General features: G+C 36.1%; 1 protein-coding gene and 1 pseudogene across 5 annotated transcripts in view; both read right to left on the reverse strand.

Annotated features, from left to right (window-relative positions):
* Positions 1–27,020, reverse strand: part of LOC309635858 (NTF2-related export protein 2 pseudogene) — a 167,275-nt pseudogene that overhangs the window by 64,185 nt on the left and 76,070 nt on the right. The gene's annotated exons all lie outside the window — the stretch shown is intronic.
* On the reverse strand, positions 20,762–25,571 carry CD1E (CD1e molecule; the record flags this gene model as incomplete). 4 transcript variants are annotated; one of them, XM_082406408.1, is made up of 6 exons in its annotated part: positions 23,518–25,571; positions 22,923–23,219; positions 22,070–22,348; positions 21,550–21,828; positions 21,056–21,149; positions 20,762–20,873 (listed from the first exon to the last, which is right to left on the reverse strand). In XM_082406408.1, exons 1-6 carry the CDS (start codon positions 23,576–23,578, stop codon positions 20,762–20,764), a joined length of 1,122 nt encoding a protein of 373 aa, XP_082262534.1. In that variant the 5' UTR covers positions 23,579–25,571. The 4 variants fall into 4 exon arrangements, with proteins under 4 accessions (XP_082262534.1, XP_082262533.1, XP_082262536.1 ...); XM_082406407.1 differs by having other exon boundaries at positions 22,923–23,268; XM_082406410.1 differs by lacking the exon at positions 21,056–21,149 and having other exon boundaries at positions 20,762–20,944; positions 22,923–23,268.

Consider the following 27,020-nt stretch of genomic DNA (forward strand, 5'->3'; position numbering starts at 1 on the left):
ATAAGAATTAAAGCTAAATATGGAACAGAATAACTGACAACCAATTAGCAGACTTTTTTCCAATACCAAGGACATGTTATCTCTCTAGCCAAGGATTAAGGCATTATCTGATCATTTTCCCTTGTATCTTACTTATGGTTTATTTTGATTTTCTTGCTCACTACAAGCCTAAGGAAACCAGCTCTCCAAAAGTGAAAAATATGGTTAATTTCAGCTACCTAAGCATGATCAGAAAGTGGAATGAAAGAATGAGTAATGTTCAGATACAGCATGTGAACTTCAGTTTATCAACCATAAAATGGGGAGGGAGAGGAAGAATTAGATGATCGCTGAACAAAAGTGTGAAGGGATCTGTATTAATTGACAACTTAGTATATGCTAACATATGTGGTAAGAATATCATATACCTTATGTCAATATTCATTACAACAATTTTATGTCAACACCCAAAATAATAAGAAAAAAGAAAAAAGCTTTTAGTGTTTTTTCTAACACAATGACCAACGATAGACCAATTAGAAACGCTTCTGGAGGATCCACAAACTAGAGCACTGAGCCAAGGATAGAACAGAAGATAACATTAGTTTAAAAAAATATTCTTTTTCAGGAAGACAAGAGTCACTAAGTTGGTTTAAAAAAAGAGAGAGACTCATTAACGTTGTGACATTTTACAACACCCTTCACTTTCCCCATTATAGATGCCTCAGAGAAACTCAGAAAAATAGTTTTGCAAAAAATGACCAACACCTTGTCACTGAAAGTGAGAGAGAAGGGGAAAACTGGGCAGTTTTCGAAATTCCTACCACTGACATAAACCATAAGCTTTATATCTTTTATATATTATTATGTCAATAAAATTCCTTTTGAATATTCTGCTGCTAAATACAGTTTTCAAACTGCTAGAAAGGATTATTTGTAAAGTCATTTTTAGGCCTTATATAAGATAATTTTTCATGCGTGTGTTTCCCACTGACCAAGCCTAAGAAGTAAGAAAGTATTCTCTGGATACAAAATCATCTAGCATGTATTGGTTGTGTCCAGTGTTTGTTTATATACTTTTCACTATATTTGTATAACTTTTACATCACTTTGTGTTGAAGAATTATTTGAATCTGTTACCACAGTTTTTTTTTTTTTTTTTTGCATTTTTCTAGTCAATAGCAAACCTTAGTTCTCTAGAACCTACGTTAAATGATTGGAAATTTCTGAAACACTTTGTATCTATTCCTAGAATTTAGAGATAATTTTTGTTCTTTCTTAATCACTAGAAACTGGTCTTCAACTTAGTAGTTACAATTATTCATTTATTTGAAGTTAGTATCAGGATACTCACATACACTTGTTTTAAAGCTCTTTAACACAAATAATAGGAATTTTTCACTCTGTAACTATAAAGATATTTCTGTTATATATATAAATATAAAGAATGTGTATACCATGTATATCCCCATTATATACATATGTATATGTATACTAGTTATATGTTTTCTATATCAAGAAAGGCAGACTAATGAGACAGTTTCACTATATAACACTTTCACCTGGACATATGAATTTCCATCTATTCCAAGACACTGAGGGAAATCTCAATTTATGGTCATTGCTTATCCTTGTCTTGTCAATTTTCCAAGATTTTTCTGGATCTCCTTTCAACTAACCCATGTCTAATCCCCACTATATCCTCACTCCACTGACTATGAATTGTAGAGTAGACCACAGAAGTTCGAATTACCTGATCCTGAAAGAGTGCCTGGATCTACTCAATACCAAAAAAAAAAAAAAAAACCAAAAAACTGTTTGGAGTTTTTATCACTCAGACCCATGAGGGCAACTTTTTTCAGTTAAGTGGATTTTTACATACTGTTAATATAACCCCACAGTCTAAATGAGTGGTATGATTGATATATTTGCCCTTTTCGTGGTGTATGGAGACTCACTGGCACAGTATACCTCAGAAGGCAGGCCCCATCTGCTCAAGAAGACATCGAAGACCACCACAGTGTGTTACATCAGTACTATGAATAGAAAGATATAAGAGCAGAAGAATAAAAAGGTCTTCCGGCCAAATACCCACAGGCTATAAGATTAAAGTAAAAGATCCCTCAATTTGGACTGAGAAGATCTATATTTTAGGTCTAGCTTTGTGTGACTTTGGGCAAAGTGCTTAACTTGGATATTCCGTCTCCTTATTTTAAAATTAAAGGGGACAGGTCAATAACTGTAAAAAAAAACAGTTAAGATGCATGGAAAGTATTTAAGAAGAGGCTCCTTGCATGATATCCTACAGAAAGGGATCTGACTTAGGCTAACAGCTGAGTACTGACTTTCAAGAACATTTTCAACTCATGGACTCCAACATTCTCTAGTTAGATGACCCTGAAAGTCCCCTTATAATATTCTAGAGCCTGTGAATTGAATTCAGGTTATGATCCTTAGAGATGACACTTCCCAACTTATTTTTCTAACTTCTTAGATACTCCACAGGGATTTTATGTAGTTTAGATTTAAATAGTGACTCAATATTTGAGGATACTGTGTACCTCAAAAGCGGGCAAATCTATATGTTTTTCAGGTGTAATACTTGTGAGATATTCAATTTATCTTAAGAAAAGCATCAATCTATTAGCTGGGAGAAATTATGTAGGCAGCCTCAGATAGTAAAGAAGTGGAATTTTTATATTCTTAAGTACACATGAATATCCTGATTTTGCCTTATTAAAATGGAGTTTAAATACTGCATCAGTTTTCATATATAGCTAAAATCATACATCCATGAGTAGACAGTAGAAAGAGAAGTAGAGATTTGATAAGTATTATTTCCTTTGATCCATAAATCAACCAATCTTTAAAAAGAAGAAGAAAAAGAAGAAAGAAAGAAGAAAGGAAACTCTAACTGGGAGCTAAAATGACCCAGTATAATCATGAAGAAAAATTCAGAGAACAACATGGAGCATGCCAAATCACTTTTAGTACCTGGAGTTAAAAGCAGCCCCTGGTTCTCCTTCTTAACCCTGCCACTTGCCAGATTTGTAATGAGGGAAAGTGTTAACAAGCACTAGCCTTCATTCAGGTCTAGACCCCACAAAGCCCCAGACTAGATCAATATTCCCACTGCTCAGCAAGTACCTACATTGCTCTCCTCCTTTCAATTCAGACAGAAGCAGGTATTCAGTATCTGAGAACCCACTAGGAATAAGCCAAAGACCAGAACCTGAGGAAATAGCAGCAGAAGAGAGTGAATCTGCCTTGAGACGGAAGCTCTCATCTGCATCAGCAGAGGTAGCCTCCCCTATCCATCAGGACTCTCAGCTTGTCCAGCCGAAGTCACGATCTTGAGAAGTTCTGGTTCATGCAGTTCTTAGTATCACATGGGAAGTGATTATTAGAAGCATATACTGTGATTATTGGACTCCTGAGGCTTGATCTACTGCCCTAAAGACTTTGTCTTGGGGTTAATTAGAAGTCAAGTTTATTTTGGAAAAATAATGTTTCCAGTTTCTCAAGGTACCCTTAGCTGAGGAACCTGGGGAGCAGGAGCTATGAACATAATTAGTCTGAATTGGAAGTTCAGTCCATTTGTGATGGATTCTGAAAGAGAAATCACCATGATTTAGTCTGTAATACAGCAGACCAAGTGGACATTTTTCATTGAATTTTACGTTCGGATATTGGTGTATTTATGCAGGGATTCTCACCTTTAGTGTTTATAAGAGCCAAAGTAGGGCTTATTTACAAATTCATCTTATCAGATTCTTGTTCATTAAAATTCTAGTCAGGAATATTGGGGTGATCTACAAAAATCTAACTTTTAAGAAGTATTTTATGTCTAGTTGAGCGTTATCATTAAGTTACTTGTTATCTTACAAATAGAGTTTAAAGCTTAAAATAAATGAGATGTGTGAATCAAAAACTAATTGTATTAACCTTCTGGAGGTTTCACTTAAATACCATAAAATGTTCCCAATTTAAATGTACAGTTTGGTGAGTTTTACAAATGCATACATAAAAGCCACAACCACCCAATAAAGTGATAGAATATTTTTACAAACCTAAAGAGTTTCCTTCTATCCTCTGTGGTCAGTCCCACTCAGTCCTAGCACAAGAAAACTAATTATCTTCCTTTCTGTTGATATGGTTTTACCTTTGCCAGAATTTAATATAAATGGAATCAAACCATATACTCAGTTTTGTGTTTTGTTTTTTTCCACTGCCATAATGTTTTGGAGACTCATTCATATTGTTAAATTTTTAGTTTACTTTTTACTGCTTAAGAGTATTCCATTTATTAATCATCACAATTTTTTTTAATTTATTTATTTTTGGCCGTATTGGGTCTTCGTTGCTGCGTGCCAGCTTTCTCTAGTTGCTGTGAGTGGGAGCTACTCTTCGTGTGGTGCACGGGCTTCTCATTATGGTGTCTTCTCTTGTTGCAGAACACAGGCTCTAGGCACGTGGACTTCAGTAGTTGTGGCATACAGACTCAGTAGTTGTGGCGCATGGGCTTAGTTGCTCCACGGCATGTGGGATCTTCCCGGACCAGGGCTCGAACCCGTGTTCCCTGAATTGGAAGGTGATTTTTAACCACTGCACCACCAGGGAAGTCCCTAATCATCACAATTTATTCACCTGTCGAACTGTTGAAGGACATTTACATTACTTCCAGTTTGAGACTATTAGGAATAAAACTCTTATGAATATTAATTTCTAAGTCATTGCTTAGAAGTACATGTTCATTTATCTTTGATGAGTACCTATGAATGGAATGGCTGTTTACCTATTTATAAACTGCCAGACTCTTTTTCAACGAGGTTGTATCATAAATAATTTCCATGAGCAATGTATGCATGTACCAGTGCTTGCACATCCTAGCCAACTCTTGGTGTAGTCAGTCTTTTAAATTTCTTAAATGTATAGTGATATTTCATTGCACTTTTATCATGTGTTTTCTTGAATATTAATTATGTTGATCATTTTTCATGTGCTCTGGCTATTTGTACATCTTGTTTTGTGAAGTATGTATTCACATGTTATACTATGTTTTAACTAACTTGTTTTTTTTTTCTTTGTAAGCGTGATTTTTGCATTTTGAATACAAGTCCTTTATCAGATATACATTTTACAAATATGTACTCCTACTATGTAGTTTATTTTTCCATTTTATTAATCATGCCGTTTTTATAACAGTTTTAATAAAACATAATTTTCATACCATAAAATATACACTTTTAAATTGTACAGTTCAGTGGTTTTTAGTATATTCACAGAGTTGTGTAACCATCATCAGTATCTAATTTAGGATAGCAGAAGTTTTTAATTTTGATATAGTTCAATTTATCATTATTATTCTTTTTATTATTCACATGGTCTTTCTCCTCTCTAATAAATATCTGTCTACTCCAAGCTGCAGATTATCTCCTATGTTTTATTATGAAATGTGTGGTTTTGATATTTCTAAAATTTTGTATATGAGAATAGGTAAGACTCAAAGTTTATATTTTTTAATATGTACATCCAGTATTTCCATCCACAGTATGTTGACATGACTATTCTTTCCTTATTGAAATACCTTCACAACTTTGTTGAAAATTTATTGACCTTATATTCATGGTACTATGTCCATATTGTACTTTCTGTTACATGGATTCATGTGTCTACAGTTCTTTTCATTTTTAATATTTATTTTCTTTCTAATTTTACAAGCAATACATGTTCATTGCTGACAACTAGAAATACATGAAAGCATAAGTTAAAAATTAACAATCACCCATGTTCCCCATTACCCCAGAGGTAACTATTATTACCATTTGGATGCATTTCCTCCCAGTGTCCACATATTTCTTTAACTGAAGTATAATTGAACTACTATGTTAGTTCCAGGTGTACAACATAGCAAGTTGGTATTTCTATACATTACAAAATAATCACCATATTATATCTAGTTTCCATCTGTCACCATACAAAGATATTACAATATAAATGACTATATTCCTTATGCTGTACATTTCATCCCCATGACTCATTTATTTTGTCAATGGAAGTTTGTACCTCTTGACCTCTGTCACTTATTTCTGTCAATTCTTATGTCAATACCACTTGGTCAACATTGTGCTACAGTATGTCTTGAAATCTGGGTCATCTGTTTCTAAATTGTGCTCATCTATTTTAAATGTTTTCATCTATTTCTAAATCGTTTTGTTTATTCTCTGTGCTTTGCATTATCATATAAAATTTAGAATCAACTTGTCAATTTCTAGAGAAAAGCATGCTGGGATGTGTATTGTACTTGTGTTTAACAATAAATCAAATTGAGGATAATTGCCATGTTAACAATTTTGAGTCTCTCAATCTATGGTCATGTTACAACTTTACATTTATTTAGGTCTACTTTGTTTTTTCTCAGTAGTTTTTCTTTTTAATTTTTACTGTACCTAAATATTTCATGGTTTTGATGGCATTTTATATTGCTATTGTAATTAATATCAGTTTCCACATTTTTTGTTGGTATTGTAAAGAAATACAGTTTTATTTTGTACATCAACTTATTACCTTGTAGTCTTTGCATATCTTACAATCTTGCTAAATTCATTTACCAGGTTTTTTTTTTTTAACTAAAAATGTTTTACTAGCTTTTTACGTTGATTGCTTTGCAGTTTGTATGTAAATAATCACATTTTCTGTGAATAGAGTTTTACTTATTTTCCAATATGGCTGCCTTTTATTTGTTTTCCTTGCCTTGTTGCATTGGCTAGTACTCTCAATGCAACATTGAATTGAAGTGAAAAAGGTAGATATCCTTGATTTGTTCTGAGTCCAGGAATCACTTAACATATATTTAATGGCCCAGGAAGTGTTCTCCCTTTGCAAATAGGCTTGAAGAAAAATGATATCTACTTTTGTTGGATGTGGAGTTTTATAAATATCAATTAAATAAAGTTTGGTGTTACTGTTTAGGTCTTTTATACTTTATCAGTCTTTATCAATTACAAAAAGAGAAGTTTGAAATCTTTATCTACAATTTTGGAATTGCCTGCTTTTGTTTTGGCCCTTCCTGGAATTTGAATCTTTGTTGTAAAATGCATATTCATTTTTAACCATTAGAACTTTTACTCAAATTTTTAATTATTAAAAATGGTCACCTTTACTACTGTTAATATTCTTGATGTTGAAATACACTTTGTCTGATGTTACAATAGTCACTCTGGCTTTCTAATGATTAGAAGTTTTGTGCATTTTTTCTAAACTCTTACTGTTATATGCAAATTTATATTTTAAATGAGTTTCTTGCAGAAAACATGTAATTGGAATCTTATTTTTTTATCAAAGTCTGGTCATCACTGTCTTTTAGTGGATGCATTTAGATAATTTATCATTTCATTGATGGTTTTTAAGTGTATCATCTTGCTTTCTGATATCTTTCTTCCATCAGAACTTTGTTCCTGTTTTCCCTTTTTCTTGACTTCCATTGGGTTAACAGAATGTTTTTAGTATTCTGTTTCATTTTTTCTATTGTTTTTTTAGCAATATCTTTGTTTTTGTTTTTTTTTCCTAAAATATGCATCTTCAACTTACCACAGTCAAACTTTAAAAATAATTGTAACGCTTTATAATGTGACTTTTACAACACTGTACATTCATTTATCCCTTTTGAGTTTTGTGTTATTTTTTCATATATTGTACTTCTAAATATTATAAACCTCATATTACATTTTTATGTTGTATTTGATTTTATTCTTTACGTATTTGGTTAGCTTTAAAAACTGTTATACTAAAAAATGGGAAGGAAATCCAAAAAACAGGGGAAATATGTATACATATAGCTGATTCACTTCACTGTATAGCAGAAACTAACACAACATTGTAAAGCAGCTATACTCCAATAAAAAAAAATAACTTTTATATTTACTGAAATGTTTGCCATTCCCAGAACTCTGCATTACTTCAAGGAGATCCAAGTTTTCCTTGCCAATCACTTTATTTCAATTTTAAGAACGTCCTTTGAGATTTTCTTTGGTGAGTTCTGGTTACTAAACATTCCTCAGCTTTTGTTTTTCTTTTTGTGTTTTTTAATATACTCTTTTTTATTGAAGTATAGTTGGTTTACAATGTTGTTTTAGTTTCAGGTGTACAGCAAAGTGATTCAGTTATATATATTCTTTTATATTCTTTTTCAGATTCTTTTCCATATAGGTTATTACAAGATACTGAGTATAGTTCCCTGTGCTATACAGTAGGACCTTGATGGTTATCTCTTTTATATATGGTAGTACGTGTATGTTAATTACAAACTTCCAATTTACCCTTCCCCCCTTTCCCCTTGGACAGCCATAAATATGTTTTCTATGTCTGTGAGTCTACTTCTGTTTTGTAAATAAGCTCAATTGTATTATTTTTTAGAATACATATATAAGTAATATCACATATTTGTCTTTCTTTTTTTTTAATTTTATTGGAGTATCGTTTATTTACAATGCTGTGTTAGTTTCAGTTGTACAACAAAGTGATTCAATTATACATATACATATATTCAGTCTTTTTCTGATTCTTTTCCCATATAGCTTATTACAGAATATTGAGTAGAGTTCCATGTACCATACAGTATGTCCTTGTTGATTATCAATTTTGCATAGAGTAGTGTGTATATGTTAACTCCAATTTATCCCTCTCCCACACTACGTTTCCCCTTTGGTAACCATAAAATTGTTTTTAAAATCTGTGAATCTGTTTCTGTTTTGTAAATAATGTCATTTATATCACTTATTTTCAGGTAGATTTCAAAAATGAGTAATATCATATGATATTGTCTTTCTCTGTCTGACTTACTTCACTTAGAATGCTAATCTCTAAATCCATCCATGTTGCTGCAAATGGCATTACTTCCTTCATTTTTCTGGCTGAGTAGTATTCCACTGTATATATATGCCACATCTTCTATATGCATTCAACTGTCGATAGATATTTAGGTTGCTTCCATGTCTTTGTCATTGTAAATAGTGCTGCTATAAACACTGGGGTGTGTGTATCTTTTTGAATTAGAGTTTTTGTCTTTTCTAGATATATGCCCAGGAGTGGGATTGCAGGAACATATGGTAACTCTATATTAAGTTTTTTAAGAAACCTCCATGTTGAATTGACCTGGGTGGGGGACCTTCAAGATGGTGGAGGAGTAAGACATACAGATCACCTTCCTCACAGCAAATACATCAAAAAAAAATATAAAAGTGGAACAACTCCTACAAAACACCTAGTGGATGCTGGCAGAAGACCTCAGAATTCCCAAAGGCAAGAAAATCCCCACACACGTGGCAGTTCAGTTGACAGGGTCTTGGTGCTCCAGCCTGGTGTCAGGCCTGAGCCACCAAGATGGGAGAGCTGAGTTCAGGACATTGGATGCCAGAGACCTCCCAGCCCCATGTTATATCAATTGGAGAGAGCTCTCTCAGAAATCATTATCTCAACACTAAGACCCAGCTCAACCCAACAGCCAGCAAGATCAAGTGCTGGCCGCCCCATGCCAAGCAACTATCAAGACAGGAACACAGGCCCACCCATTAGCAGAGAGGTTGTCTAAAATCATACTAAGTTCACAGACACCACAAAACACACCACCAGACGTGGCTGTGTCCACCAGAAAGACAAGATCCAGCCCCACCAACCAGAACACAGGTACCAGCCCCCTCCAACAGGAGGCCTACACAACCCACTGAAACAACCTCACCCACTAAGGGCAGACACCAAAAACAATGAGAACTATGAACCTGCAGCCTGAGAAAAGGAGACCTCAAACAAAGTAATTTAAACAAATGAGAAGATTAAGAAATACACAGCAGAAGAAGGAGCAATGTAAAAACCCACAAGACCAAACAAATGAAGAGGAAATAGGCAGTCTACCTAAAAAAGATTTCAGAGTAGTGATAGTAAAGATGGTTAAAATTCTTGGAAATAGAATGGAGAAAATACAAGAAATTTTTAACAAGGACCTAGAAGAACAAAAGAGCAAACAAACAATGATGAAGAACATAATAAATGAAAGTTATTTAGACTTCTCAAGTGTTCGTGGAATATTCCCCAGGATAGATCATATCTTGGCTGACAAATCAAGCCTAGGTAAATTTAAGAAAATTGAAATCGTACCAAGAGACTTTTCCGACCACAATGCTATGAGACTAGATTTCAATTACAGGAAATAATCTGTAAGAAATATAAACACATGGAGGCTAAACAATACACTACTTAATAAACAAGAGATCACTGAAGAAATCAAAGAGGAAATCAAAAATACCTGGAAACAAATGACAATGAAAACACGAAAACCCAAAACCTATGGAATGCAGCAAAAGCATTTCTAAGAGGGAAGTTTATAGCAATATCATCCTCAGTTAAGAAACAAGAAACATCTCAAATAAACAACGTAGCATTACATCTAAAGCAATTAGAGAAAGAAGTAAAAAAAAAAAAAACAAAACCCCAAAGTTAACAGAAGGAAAGAAATCATAAAGATCAGATCAGAAATAAATGAAAAAGAAAAGAAGGAAACAATAGCAAAGATCTATAAAACTAAAAGCTGGTTCTTGAGAAGAAAAACAAAAATTGATAAACCATTAGCCAGCCTCATCAATAAAAAAAGAGAGAAGACTCAAATCAATAGAATTAGAAATGAAAAAAGAAAAGTAACAACAGACACTGCAGAAATACAAAGGGTTGTAAGAGATTACTGCAAGCAACTATATGCCAGTAAAATGGACAACCTGGAAGATATGGACAAATTATTAGAAAAGAACAACCTTGGGCTTCCCTGGTGGCGCAGTGGTTGAGAGTCTGCCTGCCAATGCAGGGGACGCGGGTTCGAGCCCTGGTCTGGGAAGATCCCACATGCCGCAGAGCGGCTGTGCCCGTGAGCCACAATTACTGAGCCTGCGCGTCTGGAGCCTGTGATCCGCAACAAGAGAGGCCGCGACAGTGAGAGGCCCATGCACCGCGATGAAGAGTGGACCCCGCTTGCCACAACTAGAGAAAGCCCTCGCACAGAAATGAAGACCCAACACAGCCATAAATAAATAAATAAATAAATAAATAAATAAATAAATAAAAATTAAAAAAAAAAAAAGAACAACCTTCCAAGACTGAACCAGGAAGATATATAAACTATAGACAGACCAATCACAAGCACTGAAATTGAGACTGTGATTAAAAATCTTCCAAAAAAAAAAAAAAAAAAAGCACAGGACCAGATGGCTTCACAGGTGAATTCTATCAAACATTTAGAGAAGAGCTAACATCTATCCTTCTCAAACTCTTCCAAAATATAGCAGAAGGAGGAACACTCCCAAACTCATTCTATGAGGCCACCATCACCCTGATACCAAAACCAGACAAAGATGTCACAAAGAAAGAAAACTACAGGCCAATAACACTGATGAACATAGATGCAAAAATCCTCAACAAAATACTCGCAAACAGAATCCAACAGCACATTAAAAGGATCATACACCATGATCAAGTGGGGTTTAACCCAGGAATGCAAGGATTCTTCAATATACACAAATCAATCAATGTGATAAACCATATTAACAAATTAAGGGAGATAAACCATATAATCATCTCAATAGTTGCAGAAAAAGCTTTCAAAAAAATTCAACACCCATTTATAATAGAAAACCCTCCAGAAATTAGGCATAGAGGGAAATTACCTCAACATAATAAAGGCCATATAGGACAGACCCACAGCCAACATCGTTCTCAATGGTGAAAAACTGAAATCAATTCCACGAAGATCAGGAAGAAGACAAGGTTGCCCACTCTCACCACTATTATTCAACATAGTTTTGGAAGTTTTAGCCACAGTAATCAGAGAAGAAAAAGAAATAAAAGTAATTCAAATTGAAAAAGAAGAAGTAAAGCTGTCACTGTTTGCAGATGACATGATACTATACATAGAGAATCCTAACGATGCTACCAGAAAACTGCTAGAGCTAATCAATGAATTTGGTAAAGTAGCAGGATACAAAATTAATGCACAGAAATCTCTTGCATTCCTGTACACTAATGATGAAAAATCTGTGAAGTGAAATTAAGAAAACACTCCTATTTACCATTGCAACTAAAAGAATAAAATATCTAGGAATAAACCTACCTAAGGAGATAAAAGACCTGTATGCAGAAAACTATAAGACACTGATGAAAGAAATTAAAGATGATACAAACTGATAGAGAGATATACCATGTTCTTGGATTGGAAGAATCAACATAGTGAAAATGACTCTACTACCCAAAGCAATCTACAGATTCAATGCAATCCCTATCAAACAACCAATGTCATTTTTCACAGAACTAGAACAAAAAATTTCACAATTTGTATGGAAACACAAAAGACCCCAAATAGCCAAAGCAATCTTGAGAAAGAAAAATGGAGCTGGAGGATTCAGGCTCCCTGTCTTCAGACTACACTACAAAGCTACAGTAATCAAGACAGTATGGTACTGGCACAAAAACAGAAATATAGATCAATGGAACAGGATAGAAAGCCCAGAGGTAAACCCACACACATATGGTTACCTTTTTTTTGATAAAAGAGGCAAGAATATACAATGGAGAAAAGACAGCCTCTGCAATAAGTGATGCTGGAAAAACTGGACAGCTACATGTAAAAGAATGAATTTAGAACACTCCCTAACACCATATACAAAAATAAACTTAAAATGGATTAAAGACCTAAATGTAAGGCCAGATACTATAAAACTCTTAGTGGAAATTAACTAACTAACTAACTAAGTGGTCCTTTTTGACCCACCTCCTAGAGAAATGGAAATAAAAACAAAATAAACAAATGGGACCTAATGAAACAAAAGCTTTTGCATGTCAAAGGAAAACATAAACAAGACGAAAAGACAACCCTCAGAATCAGAGAAAATATTTGCAAATGAAACAACTGACAAAGGATTAATCTCCAAAATTTACAAGCAGCTCATGCAGCTCAATATGAGAAAAACAAACAACCCAATCCAAAATTGGGCAGAAGACCTAAATAGACATTTCTCCAAAGAAGACATACAGATTGCCAACAAACACATGAAAGGATGCTCAACATCACTGATCATTAGAGAACTGTAAATCAAAAGTACAATGAGGTATCACCTCACACCAGTCAGAATGGCCATCATCAAAAAATCTACAAACAATAAATGCTGGAGAGGTTGTGGAGAAAAGGGAAACCTCTTGCACTGTTGGTGGGAATGTAAATTGATAGAGCCACTATGGAGAACAGTATGGAGGTTCCTTAAAAACCTTAAAGAGAACTACCATACAACACAGCAATCCTACTACTGGGCTTATACCCTGAGAAAACCATAATTCAAAAAGAGTCATGTACCAAAATGTTCATTGCAGCTCTATTTACAATAGCCGGGACATGGAAGCAACCTAAGTGTCCATCAAAAGATGAATGGATAAAGAAGATGTGGCACATATATACAATGGAATATTACTCAGCCATAAAAGGAAATGAAATCGAGTTATTTTTACTGATGTGGATGGACCTAGAGTCTGTCATACAGAGTGAAGTAAGTCAGAAATAGAAAAACAAATACGGTATGCTATCACATATATATGCAATCTAAAAAAAAAAAAAATGGTTCTGAAGATCGTAGGGTCAGGACAGGAATGAAGACACAGACGTAGAGAAGGCACTTGAGGACACAGGGAGTGGGAAGGTTAAGCTGGGACGACATGAGAGAGTGGCACTGACATATATACACTACCAAAGGTAAAATAGATAGCTAGTGGGAAGCAGCCACATAGCACAGGGAGATCAGCTTGGTGCTTTGTGACCACCTAGAGGGGTGGGATAGGGAGGGTGAGAGGGAGATGCAAGAGGGAGGAAATATGGGGATATATATATACGTATAGCTGATTCACTTCATTATAAAACAGAAACTAACAACGATTGTAAAGTAATTATACTCCAATAAAGATGTTAAAAAAAAATCTTACATTGCTAGAGTCAGAAGAAAGGGCAATAAATGATTACACAAACCTATACATGTGAAAATGGCATAGAACCATACACATGTTGTACAACATCAATTTCCTGGTTTTGATATTGTACTGTAGGCATGTCAGATGTAACCATTGGGGGAAATAGGATGACCTCTCTGTGCAATGTCTTGTGAATGCATAATTATTTCAAAATAAAAAGGTTTTTTCAAATAAGTAATAAATACTAATTCTTGTGGGATCATATAGGGTTGCCAGATAAATTACTGGATGCCCCATTAATTTTAAATTCAAATAAACACAAATAATGACTTAATATGAGTGCCTGAAATATCATGTAGGATGTACTAAAAAATTTATTTGTTGTTTATCTGGAATTCAAATATAGTTTTGCATCCTGTGTTCATATCTGGTAAATCTTATAACTCTCAATCAAAACTTGGTTTTCTACCTGAGCACAAAAGGTTTGAAAATTCAAGTCCCCATGAGCCTGTGTATTGGGAAGCTGGCTTTTCTATAATTAGTTGTCATCTAAACTCAGACAGTCAAACATTCAAATAGCTTGTGCATTCTACCATCAGTGAGGATGCTGTCATTCATTTCCATTATGATGTGAGTGTATAGGTCAATTAAGGAATCAATTAAATACTCCATGACTGTGACTCCAATATTAAATTGTGATATGATTGTATCCACATTATGTTAGAGAATTGAGGAGAATACAAATAATTAACTTATGAGAGCTCAACATAAATTTCTAGTCCAGTAATAATCATTACTCTCACCTCAAATTAAAATATCCCAGCAAATTAATTGTCTACTTCAGACTCCGTTTATACATCATGCAGCCCAGTTTTAATTCCCTCGTGCTATGTTTAAGGCCCACTGGTCTCACGTTCCCAGGGTTTGTTTGTTTGTTTGTTTGTGTGTGTGTGTGTGCGACAAAATAGATTTTAGGAAGAAATGACACTTCCATGCCTTTTTTAAGGCTGCCTCATGCCTCATCCTCACAATCACAGACCCCTTTTCTAAAACTTATTTTCAGCACTCAAAAAGTGCCTGGCAAATTCCTATTAGTTGTCATCTTGGACATTCAGCCTCCCCTAATTTTAAATACACACACACACACACACACACACACACACACACAGAGTCATCTTACTTAGTGATAAAATATTAAACATGCATTGTAAAACAATGTGGCCACAATAAAATATAAATTAAAATCTAAACAAAAATAATGTTTTCTCCTTATGTACACACTCCCCACATGAACTCTTCTACTCATCTGGCCATTTTGTGATTAATAGCAGAACAAAATAACACATAAAATAAAATATTAAGCATGTCTGTGAATGGTAATAAAATATTTTGTAAGTACAATTGGCTCTCATTAAAAATTAGTCTGTAGTCAAGTTTCATGCATTTTTATCAAATAAGTCTTTATACTCAAAAACCATTTAGGACTAAATTAACTCAAAAAAGAAAAGAAAAGAAAAAGCATCCCAAATCCTGCTCCAAAACCATTGGTATCCTTTCTTTAAACATGTGTTTTCACATAGTTTATTACATACATCACAATATAATGAACACATCTTCCACTGAAATAGGACAGTTCTGATTCATATGCACAGCTATGACTATTAGAAACATCTTTCATTCTTGTGTCTCTACATAGTGTATTATATGCACTGCAGTGTGGTGAACACATGCATTCACTACAATAACACTACCCTGATGCAACAAACAATATGCACTTTTATAGACACCTTCTATGCATGTGTCTGTTTTTTAAATTTTTGATTAAAAAAACACATACCATGAGATCTAACCTTGTGACAAATTTTTAAGTGTACAGTACAGTATTGCTAACTATAAGCACAATGTTGTACAGCAGATCCCTAGAAATTTTTGATCTTGTATAACTGAAACTTTGTACTCATTGAACAGAAACTCCCCACTTCCCCCACCCTCTAGTCCCTGACAATGACCATCCTACTTTCTGTTCCTGTGAGTTACATTTCTTCCATAGGTCATTTCAGACACATAATTTCAGGCAGATTAATTAATAGAGATAGATATTATGCTTTCAGCTTAGGTTAATAGGAAGCATCTCATGAACTGAAAATTCATTTAGAAGAAAACTCCATGTAACTGAAAGGTTAATTCAGACACTAAAAGTCCATGCCCTGGGACCCATTTATTGGGGGGTGATCATTTTTAAATTGTGGATACAACCTCTTTCTTGGAGAAAAACTAAAATTTTGTCATATATTTGACAAAGGTAGACATTTACAATAATATTAATTACTTTAACCAGTTCTCTTTCAATGTTTTATATTCTTTAATTTCTAGCTGAAATACTTAAAATGTCTTTAGTTCTTCTCCCATTTTCCTCAGATACATTTATTACCAACAGGTTATTTATTAAATGTTATCACTTTTCTAGTGAAACCCTTCTTACTTTCCTTAAGAATAGGGGCCACCTTCTTTATCACAAGCAACGCTTAAACTGAAGTAATTGGAAAATTTTCTATTACCCTCTCTATTTTCTTAACCAGAAAAAATCCCTAATCATCTTTAACTTTCTCTTGCTTCTATTGATACTTTCAAGCCTGTTATCCTAGGGCCCCTAAAGACAATTTTTTTTCAATAGTGCTCATCCCATAAAGATAGTCCTGAGGCACACTTTACTGTGGGCCCAATAGAGGCTCTGAGCATCCCCTGAATTCCATCACAGAAACTGCTGGGACTATGTTGCAACTATTGACAAAATTTCTGGCAAGTTTCAAGGAAGTGTGAAGGTAAAGTCCATAGAAAGTAACTCTTCTTTGTCTTGATACAGACTGGCTTCTTTTTTTTTTTTTTTTTTCCTCCAGTAATGTTGTTTAACGTCTCATTTAGGTTAGATTATGCAGCCAGGAGCCAGGATTAATCTTCTCTCCTTGCTTTAGTTCAGTCCTTTCTCAATTTACAGAGGAATCACTGAAAATATCTCTTTATTGACCTCTTAAATCCATTCTCTACATCAGACCCAGTTACCTCTCTAAAATGACAACATCATAGTTCATTCCTGCCAAAACTCTTCTCTGTGTCAAAAAATAAATCATCCCCCAAGTAAGAAATGGGTGAACTGGGTCATCAGCTTTGTTTACAGCTTGGCAAGGGGGAAATCCCCTGGCAATGTTGAAAATCAGATCTTGTGTTCTTTCAGATCTCTGTTTGACACAGTTTTATGCTTTCACGTTAGTTGTTGGGGGGTGAAAACATATTATTTCAACTTCAGACAAAGTTGTATCTCTATCGTTTGCTTCATTTATTTATTTATTTTTTCTTCTGACCTAATGTCTGCACACCTGGCATCTCAGAATTTGAATTTGAACCTGTTGATGTATATTTTTCAGGTCCAATGAGGCTTTTGTGTGTCAATGGGAAAACTCACTAAAATTTTTGCTGGCTTAAAGTCATTTCAGTAATAAAACTTGAATATGTTCAAACATTAAACCCTCACAATCCTTCTATACATGCAGGCATTAAATATACAACTAATTATAAAGCCTAGAATATGTGAAATTTGTAAAAATCAATGAAACACTAGGAAGGCAAAACCTAGGTGAAAACTTAATGGGAGTTTATATGAATAAGGATATGGATTAAAGTAATGAAGATTCAGCTGAGTATATTTGAGAATGTAAGCAAATAAGGTAGGGGGTCCCCAGAGAAAGAGAACCAGACATGGCTTTCTTGACGTAAGAGAAGCCATTTTTGGCCTAAGCCATTTTGTGATCTAAGCCTGGCCACAATGCTTGTCCTTGAACAGGTCTCAGTAATAATGATCTTAAGGGAACAAAAGAACAAATTGTTACCAGGTAAGAGAAGCAACAATAGCAAAGTAACACATCAGTTGTAAAGATTCCCAGTTGTGTTTCTGTTTTGCAGAATTTAAACCCCCCTCAACCACCAGATCAACTGGAACCTAAGGGAAGATGATGTTGACCTTTTCTAACCCTCTTGACTTCAATCAACTAGAGCTTGGACTCTCAATTGCCCAAGTCCGTTTACGAATGTACATGTACTCTTAGCTTAAAACTTCCCCAATTTTGCTGTTCAGTGAGACGCTGCTTTAGGAAAGATCCCTGGTGTCCTCCTTACTTCCTGCAAGTAATGAATACTTCCTTTTCCCAATCGTTGGCTTGTTTGTGTCTTTTGGCTCAACACCCACCAAGAGGCAAACCCAAGTTCTCAGGCGACAAGAATAAAATTCTAAGTATTGTACCATGGACTTTTTAAGTCTATATCTTCTATATATTTTTAAAAAAATTTTTAAACATCATGTCTTTCCAGAAATTATCATTTTTTTATCTTGTGAGAAGCTGGCATTACCTGAGCGATTATACTATCATTATGTTGTGTTTACTTAGTCCATTAGATTGTATATTATGGTATCCATTACATTATTACACAATGTATTTAATATAATTAGTAGAGACATCTAAAATATACATGTCTTAGGATATGAATATTTAATTTGCATAGTTAATTCTTCTTTCTAAAATATTTGGCTAATTCATGTTGGAACACACTTTTGAACTTTGTATTTGGCTATTATGTGTAACCATCTATGATGATTAACTGTAAGACCTCTTTTCCACCTGGTTATTATTAGATGATGATTTCTGGTAAACAATCTTTCCTATATTTGATTCAGTGTGTACTTTTTCTGTGATTACTTGGCTTATCTCCTCTGTTTAGTCTTGCCTGCTTACACAAATAGCCACGCATACGAATGAAAGTATAATTAATAAAATGTGTGGTATGTACGTAACACTCCTACTTAATAAAAGCAATAAAAATTAAACATATACTATAACATTCACACATCTTTTGCTTTGTAACTAAATACTTTATTTCATATTTTGAGAATCATTGCTGTTCTTCAGTTGAAAAATATTGGTAGCCTAGATATTTCTTGACAGAAAATGGAAACAACTACCTCCCCTAAAGTAATTTATACGTTGACAACTACATTTAAAGGAATTTCTTTAAATGTAGAATCTGGGTTCTGTGGCACATATAACATTTTAGTGGTAAACAAATATGCTGCCAATAGTGTTTGGGTCACTTTTAATAGTGACAGAGATTGAGAATACTTTTTAGGTCTTTTAACATGTTGAGTTCAAATTGAGTTTATGTGACTTCTTTGCAACTTATATGATTTCATTTGCTGCTAGGTCCTAACTAGCTAATTTGGCCAAACAACTGAAACTGAAGGAAAAGTTGTTAAGAGGAGCTCCAGTAGCACAATCGGTTAGCGTGCGGTACTTATATAGACTTTATTTATTGTTCCGAAAGCCCTTAAAATTCTGCCTTCCTCTCTGGACTCTGGTGGCCTGCCCCTAGATAGGCTGTCTGAACATGGCATTCAGTAGATGATGAACTCTCGATAGGGAGAGTGCTGGCCCCATTACTTTGTTCATGTGTGAGAGTACAGCCTGGATAAGTGACCGTAGAACCCCATCTGTTCACTTGAAATATCCCATACAGAATATTAAATTCCCGCTAATAAATCTATACAATCTGCTCAATTATCTCATTTAAGGGAAGATGTCACCTGGACATCAGTATGAACACTGCACCTTAACAGCTTCCTGCTCTCCAACAGACTCAATCAAATGGATCTCAATTAAAGCCATTAGATAATTTTTAAATCCATATTAAAAAATTAAGGAGACAACAAAGTATAAGTAATAATGATAATCATAAATCAAAATAATAAAGAACAGTAAACATATAACTAGCTGGCATCTGATCAATCTATTCCTTCATTGCTTGGCTCTGCCCATGAAAATTATCCTCAATCCCCATGTTCTCTTCCTAACTTCCCAAAATATGAATTTATCCCCTGAATATGTATATCCACAAAGACACATATAGTAACACACAATCTCAAAGAATCAGGAATGTCAGTCCAACCCCATCCTCTCTTTGACAGGAGACACTCTAATGTGTTACTATTTTCTTTAAATATCTCTGAAGGTGCACGAATCTCCCAATGGCTATGAAGTCTGAAGCACGTATCTGTCTCCTTCACCTCTGATGAGAGACAAAGGGAGAGAGAACGAGTTTTAATAAGAACACAGCCAAATGATGCAAAGATGCCAAAGAGGAAAGGGATTAAGACATTTTATTTGACAATACATTTATTTCAGTCAGCATTTATTGAGAAATATCCCTTTCAAGCCAAACAAGCTACATAATTTGTGGGACCAGTATAAAATAAAAAGGCAGTATCTCTCCTTCAAAAATGAGTAGGATTTCAAGATGGCAACAACTGCACAGGTCACCTGCCCATGAAGCTGGCCCTGGTCCAGGTAAGGCTTTTGGTCATGGACACAAATACAAACACATAAATCTTGCTTTCAAGCAAATGAGAAAAAAGCACAAAAACATAAAAATTATTGTTTGGAGTAGGAAGAGATGAGTGTATTTAGGAAGAACAGTCCAATTTGGGGCATAGAGAACAGCCATCAACTGGGCGATCCAGGGAAGCTCTTAAGAGAGAGGCATCTGAATTAGAGTTTGAAGGATCGATAGTGATGAAGGAGTGGCCGAAGCAGAAAGATATTGCTGGAAGATGGGGGGAAAACAAACAGATTTCCAAAGGGATGAGGATTTCTACCAGAACAAGCTGCTTTAACAAAATCATGCTTTGTTTATAGCTATGAGTCATGTTTAAACAAAATCAGAAAGGGATTTTATGTGGAAGGTAAAATTAATGATGCCAGAGTTGGGTTTTCATTTCTTTAAGAGTCTGTTTTTGGTCCACCATTCCTGTGCCAAGCAGAGCTGATGTCTTGAACCCCTGGGGTCTTGGGTATCGACTCCTGTGGAAAGGCAGGGTGGGAGACATGGGCAGAGAAGAGGTTCTGATTTGAGCTGTGGGGGAAAATGGGATCTTGATCTCAAATAAGGGAAATCAGAGAGAAAGGGGAAAGGGAAAAAGAAAATAGAGGAAAGACAAATGAGTTGATAAGAAGTTGAAGAGTCAAAACAAGAAAAGACTCACCTCTGTTCTTTAAATGATGAGTCAACTATAACCAACATGACCAGGGAAACTATTACCATCAAACAGATCAATATCAGAAGGTAGGAGTATCCAACTAGTTGGGGATAAAGTAAGGAAGTCAATCTATAAAGTACTCTCTATTCTACCACAGTTAATGCTTCTCATTTCACAATAGTGGCACCTCCCCAGAGCTTTCTTCTGTCTTTTCCAGGACTCTCATTTCAATTCTTCCTGAGTCTATGTCCCTGCTCTGCCCACTCCCTCTCTCTTTCACCAAATCAATAGGTCCATCTTTCTTTTCTCTTTAGTACCTCTAATCTAATTGCATTTTCTTGAAATTTAACTGCTGTCATGCTCCATCCTTCTTTACTTGGATTCCCCCACCTGTATCCTCTTGTGCATAGCATCCTAGCCACTTCCTAAGCTCCTCACTCATTAGCCCTTGGACTATGAGAAGACTATCACCTCCCAGCTGGGCCCCAGTTCTTTCTCACCCCAATGGATGATTAGGTCCTGTCCTCCTAGACTGCTGTGCTTTACTCGGCAACTCAGACCGGCCGCCTCCCCAGCCGCCACGTCCAGGGTTACTTGGAGATACCAAGTCCCGTCAGCATTGGGCAAGACATCTCCTTGCTGAGTGCCTGGCTGCTTCTGCTCACCCCTCATCCACATCACCCACACGGGTTTTGGATGAAAGCCAGAGACGTGACACATCAGCAACAGACGACCAGGCCCAGGACTGGGGCCTTTGGACACCCAAGCCTCTGGCTTCACTAGAAAGGAGAAGATAAGGAGAAATGAAATTTAGGAGGGTACCCTAGGCCACAACTCAGTGACTTAGGGTCCCTTTGCAGTTTGAGTAATCACTTCTTTCTCTTTTCTTGGGAGCAATTCTAAACCCATACTTTTCACCCTCTAGCTTATTATGTGATTCAAAAAGTTGATAAAGGGTAGAAAACTCAAATACAAGAGTTGAAACACTAGAAATAAGAGGGGAGAGAGAGTTGGGCTCACCTTGTCGTTGCAGTTCTGACTTCCCTGCTTCAAGGAGGCCTGCCAGAAACCGAGGGCAGGTGTCACTGAGAAGGCTCTGAATGATTTCTTTAATAAATTTGTAGTGGTTGAGCACCTTACAGACATTCTGAGCTCGACTCCCTGCTCCTGGAGACGGTTTCCAGGAATTTTCTTGGAAACTCAGGAAATCTGATCCTTGATATGCCCCATTTAAGAAGCTTTCTGAGGCCTTCCCAGGATGAATTAAACAGCCAAATGATACCTGGAGCTCAAAGGGGTCTGTGGGTGGACAAGAAAGAGAGAATCAATATGGAAAGAATTACAGGGAAGGAAAACTTGCTGGGGGATCACATGGAAGACTAGAGATGTGGCAGGAAAAAAGGAGGAAATTTGTGGGAATAAAATTTTGAGATAATAAAGGTATTTTGAAATACTGAAGGGGAAGAGCTAGATGGGAAGACTGTTAGAGAATCAGAAGATGGTCTGGAAGAGCAGACTGGGGAGTGGTTAGGTACAGGTTGAATCCTGTAAACACTCAGGCCAGGAAGAAAGGAGGGCAGAATCCTGGTTAGGAAAGGCTGACCAGGAGTGCTGGGCAGAAGATCAAGAAGAGACAACTATTCAAGGTCTAGAATATGAGGGTATATTCAGGAGTGTGAGAGCTGTGTATATGGGGGTAGAGGAGGGGGATAGAGTGGGGATGGTGGTGAAGGGTGCAGCAGAGAAGAGTGACCAAAAGGGGACAAGTACAAGATCAGGAAGTTTGGAAGACCGTCAGGGTACATAAGCCATCTACCCTCTGGAAGATGGTCGGAGCCATCAGGCAAACATTAGCTTGGAACAAAGAACTCACATTGAAACTGAAACTGACTGGCAAAGGCCTGCACTTCTCGAGGGAAACTATGGATGTACAACCGCAGGAATGCCTCGATATTCTTCAGCTCCTCCTTGCTGAAGTTACCCTGGGACCAAGGCTTCAGAAAGCGGATGGTGCCCAAGACACTGTCCCAGCCATGAGTCTGCAGCTCACCCAGCCAGCCTGAGCCCTGGGTGTGTGTCCAGCTGCGATTGGCAAAGGAGGAGATCTGGAGCACGTGGAAGGAGAGGGGCTCTTCTGTGGCCGAATGACGGGGTCCTAAGACCTGTGGAGCTGAGAGAGGGAATGAAAGGACAGGAGAAGAGAGCCCCATAAAGGGGCTCTTTATGGATATGGTTAAACAGGTTGCATATAGTCCCACACCCCCTCCCCCGGGCCAGCATCCTCACCCCAAAATCAGAGAGATTAACTGAGACTACGGCCAAGGATACTTTGCATGGAACTAGCCTGGCGGGCAGACTCCAAGGGCATTCTGTAGGAGCGTTACTCCCTCTTCCCCCAGGTCCTCCCCAGAACTTCTCCATCCTGCAGTGCACAACCACAGGTATCTTTCCACCTGGGATCAGCTTACCCACTTTGCTCGCCCCATGGCAGAGAAGTCCCTTGAAGAGCAGAGGCAGGAGGAGGAGCATTGAAGCTCTGTTAGGTGAAGGATGCCACCGCAGGCAAGCTGCCCTCAGAATTCAGAGACAGTTCCCCTCTCAACCCTCTTTCCCTCTCATCTGACTTCCTTTGGCACACCAACACACAAAACCTCTCCCTCTGCCCACTTCCTTGTCGGAGAAACCCTACAGCCTCCGGCAGTCACAGGCCTCCCACACAGTCTCTCATTTCCCCTCCATTTCTCACACTGTCCGGTCCAGATTTTCTTCCTGCTCTTGCCTGCATCGTCCTGACCCTCTCGGTTGCACCCAGTCCTGGCTCATGGCAAAGGCTGCAGTCTGTGGTCTGGCTGGAAATTTTAGTGTCTTTTAGTCTTAGAGAAATCAAGTCCACACTTGGGTTCTCAATGTCCTCTTCTGTGAGAAAAAGTGATGGAAGGTGATCAGTGATGCCCAGTGGCCTTTCCAGCAGTCTCCCCACCACTTATCCCTCTGTGGTCTCCTCCTCCTGTCTGCTCCCTGGCTCCCTTTCCCCCTCTTCTTGGTCTTCCCCGTCTTTCTCTACTGACCCATTGTTTTCCCTCTGGAATCCATTCTCACTCCTCTCACTTGTCCTGCTTGTTCTCCCTGTCCCCCTTCAGTCCCCCTCTGTCCCTTCATTCTGCTCTTCTCAAAATCATTATCAGAAGACAAGAGGCATTTTGAGTGTAGTGGTACAATCCACAGGCAAATGTCATAATCCATAATGGAAAAGAAACAACAATGACAGTACAGGTTATCAGATAATCTATAGAAAATGCCCTTTTGCTCAGTTTCCCCACTCAGACCAGTTGTCACTGTTGAAGGGTCTATTACCAGGTTTAACCTGGAAGTGGTGAGCTGGCAGGCAGGTGGATTTCCATTCATGTTGTGTGAATTGGTCTGGGGTCAGTATACAGGGGCCTTGGATCCTCGCCCCTACACCAAATGAGTTGAGTGTGTCTACAAGTCAGTGGGCAAGCTTCACTCTGTGCATGAGGGGTGGGCAGGCAGCCTTCCCCTCACAGTTCATGGCCTGGGAGCATTGGTGTCCTGTTGGTGGTCACTGACTAGAGAGGAGTTCCACTGGAGGTGGGAAAGTGAATCTAGGGGACTGGAGTGTGCATGGGAGAATTAATTACTGAGTTGAGTGTTTATTTGGGTTCCTTTCATTGATGTTTGCTGTGGCAGCCTCAAGGCAGTTGAAACACCATACCTTTGTTTGTGACATTAGTTAATGCTCACTGGGTGCCAAGAAATTTGCCAGACACTAAGGTTTCAGAGAGAAAATTTCTTTAGTGAAAACAAAACAAAACCCAACATAAAGCCTCTACTTTTATTATAGAGAAAGCTCACAGAATAGTGATCAGAATTGTTGAAAAAGATCCACACTCAGTCTCATCCTGCTATTGTTTCTGAATTCTAAAGAGAAAAAAAAAAAAAAAAACCTCACAAAGTTTCAGATATATATACTGGCTACTTACATAGAAGAGAACGACACAGGCTTCAGATATTTCATATGCAATGCTGTAGGGAAATATTTCAGAACTCTGAGGTAATGAGATAATTCTAAATTTCTTCATTCAGGCAAATTTTCATTCTCCCATGAGGGCAAAATTAATCCATATTTGAACTCAAAAAGTCAAACAATATGCCACATAACTCCTTTATGAAACAAATTATCTGAGTAAAACCAGAAAATTGCCTCAATAAAGAACTCAAGAAATGATACAAGAATACTGGTATAAAATGATTTATAAAATATATAGTTAACTCTAAATAAGCATTTAAAATTAACTTGTAAAATTTAACACATTTGTTTAATATTTCAGAAAAAATTAATAATAGTTGAAGAATTAAATTCCATATTAATTCATCAAAACTTGGGAAGGGAGATGAAAAGAAAGGAGAGAAATAAAGATTACTGTATTTCAAATCATATTATATAGACCATAAGAGCACAATATAAAATGGAGTCAATTAGAAAAATCATTTCAATTATGATGTTTATGTTGGTTATAGCTAAACTAAGCCATATGAAGGAAGTTCTCTTTTATTCCAAAACTGGTAACATATTTTTTCATCAGTGTATGTTTAACTTTATTGAGGGTTTTATCAGACTTGTAGTAAGATGATATAGACAACCACATTAATCGATTTTCTAATGTTCAATTATTCTTACACTCCTGGTAAAAACTCTACATGTTGTATCTAAATTTACTTAAATTCCTAAGTGAAATTGGATAATAGCTATTGGGTGTTCGGTTCCATTGTTTGCTTTGTTTTTTTGTTTGCTTTATTTATCTTCAAGTATTCTTGTCAGGTTGCTGAGTTTTTGTGTTGTGATATTCTAGCCTCATGAAATAACTTCCGTTGTTTTCCATTATTTTATATATCTTGAAACATCATTAAGAGCCTGAAGCCTTTTGGATTAGTCACAAACTTGCCATCAGTTTCAATTTTTATGGTAACTGATATACTTAGGGTTTCTTTTTCTTTTGGGTCTTATTTGAATCATTTATAACTTTCAGTAAAATTTTTCATCTCATTTTGACTTCAAATGACCTGAAATGAAGTTGTACATAGTTTCCTCTTATTAATTTTTACTCTTTACTGCATCCATTAACACCCACTTTTTAAATCCCAGTGTTCTTTATTTGTGTATTATCTTTTTTATCATTCCTTCTAGAGTTTACTTTTATATTTTATTAATTTTTTTTCAAAAAAGCTGTCTATGTCTCATTTGGTAGTTTCTATTATAATATGTTTTAATTTCTATTTTAATGATACAGCCTTTATATTTACTTCCTTTCTTCCTCACTTTTTGATTCACTTTACTTGGTCATTGAGTGAATGTCTAGATCACTTATTTTCAACATTTCTTCTTCTCTATAAATACATTTAAAGCTATATATAACTCTGTAAATCTACCTTGGTTTCATAATATCATTATGGTCTATAGACACAGATAGATACTGAAGAGAATACATACTATCTTACAAAAAAAACATAATACATCATCAAAAGATTCAAATGGCATATGCTAAACATAGTACAAGTAACTTACTAATTTGGAGAACTGTAAAATCATTCACAAAATAAAATAAAGCAAAAATGTTGGAGAAGAAAGTAATTTTACTATTTCACAAGAAATTGCACTGTCACATGGGGGAAATAACCACACACCAGTTTTCAATTTTGAGGTTACTGAAGCCACAAGTGACAACAATGACTGAGCAAAGCAGCAAGAAATTTCTGATAACAGCCCCACAACAATTTAAAAAATCATAACATTTCTTCTAAATTAAAATCCTGAAGATAAATTCCAAAGGAAAAAATATTTAACTAACTTTAATTTTTGGTACTTAATATGGTATAATTGTTTCCTCCTTTCTTGTTTACTGTTTGTGGCCAGGTCTCTTTTAAGAAGAAATTCTCCATCCTCTGCTTCGCT

The sequence above is a fragment of the Balaenoptera borealis genome, assembly GCF_965194805.1.
Source record: "Balaenoptera borealis genome assembly, chromosome: 1".
Taxonomy (NCBI): domain Eukaryota; kingdom Metazoa; phylum Chordata; class Mammalia; order Artiodactyla; family Balaenopteridae; genus Balaenoptera; species Balaenoptera borealis.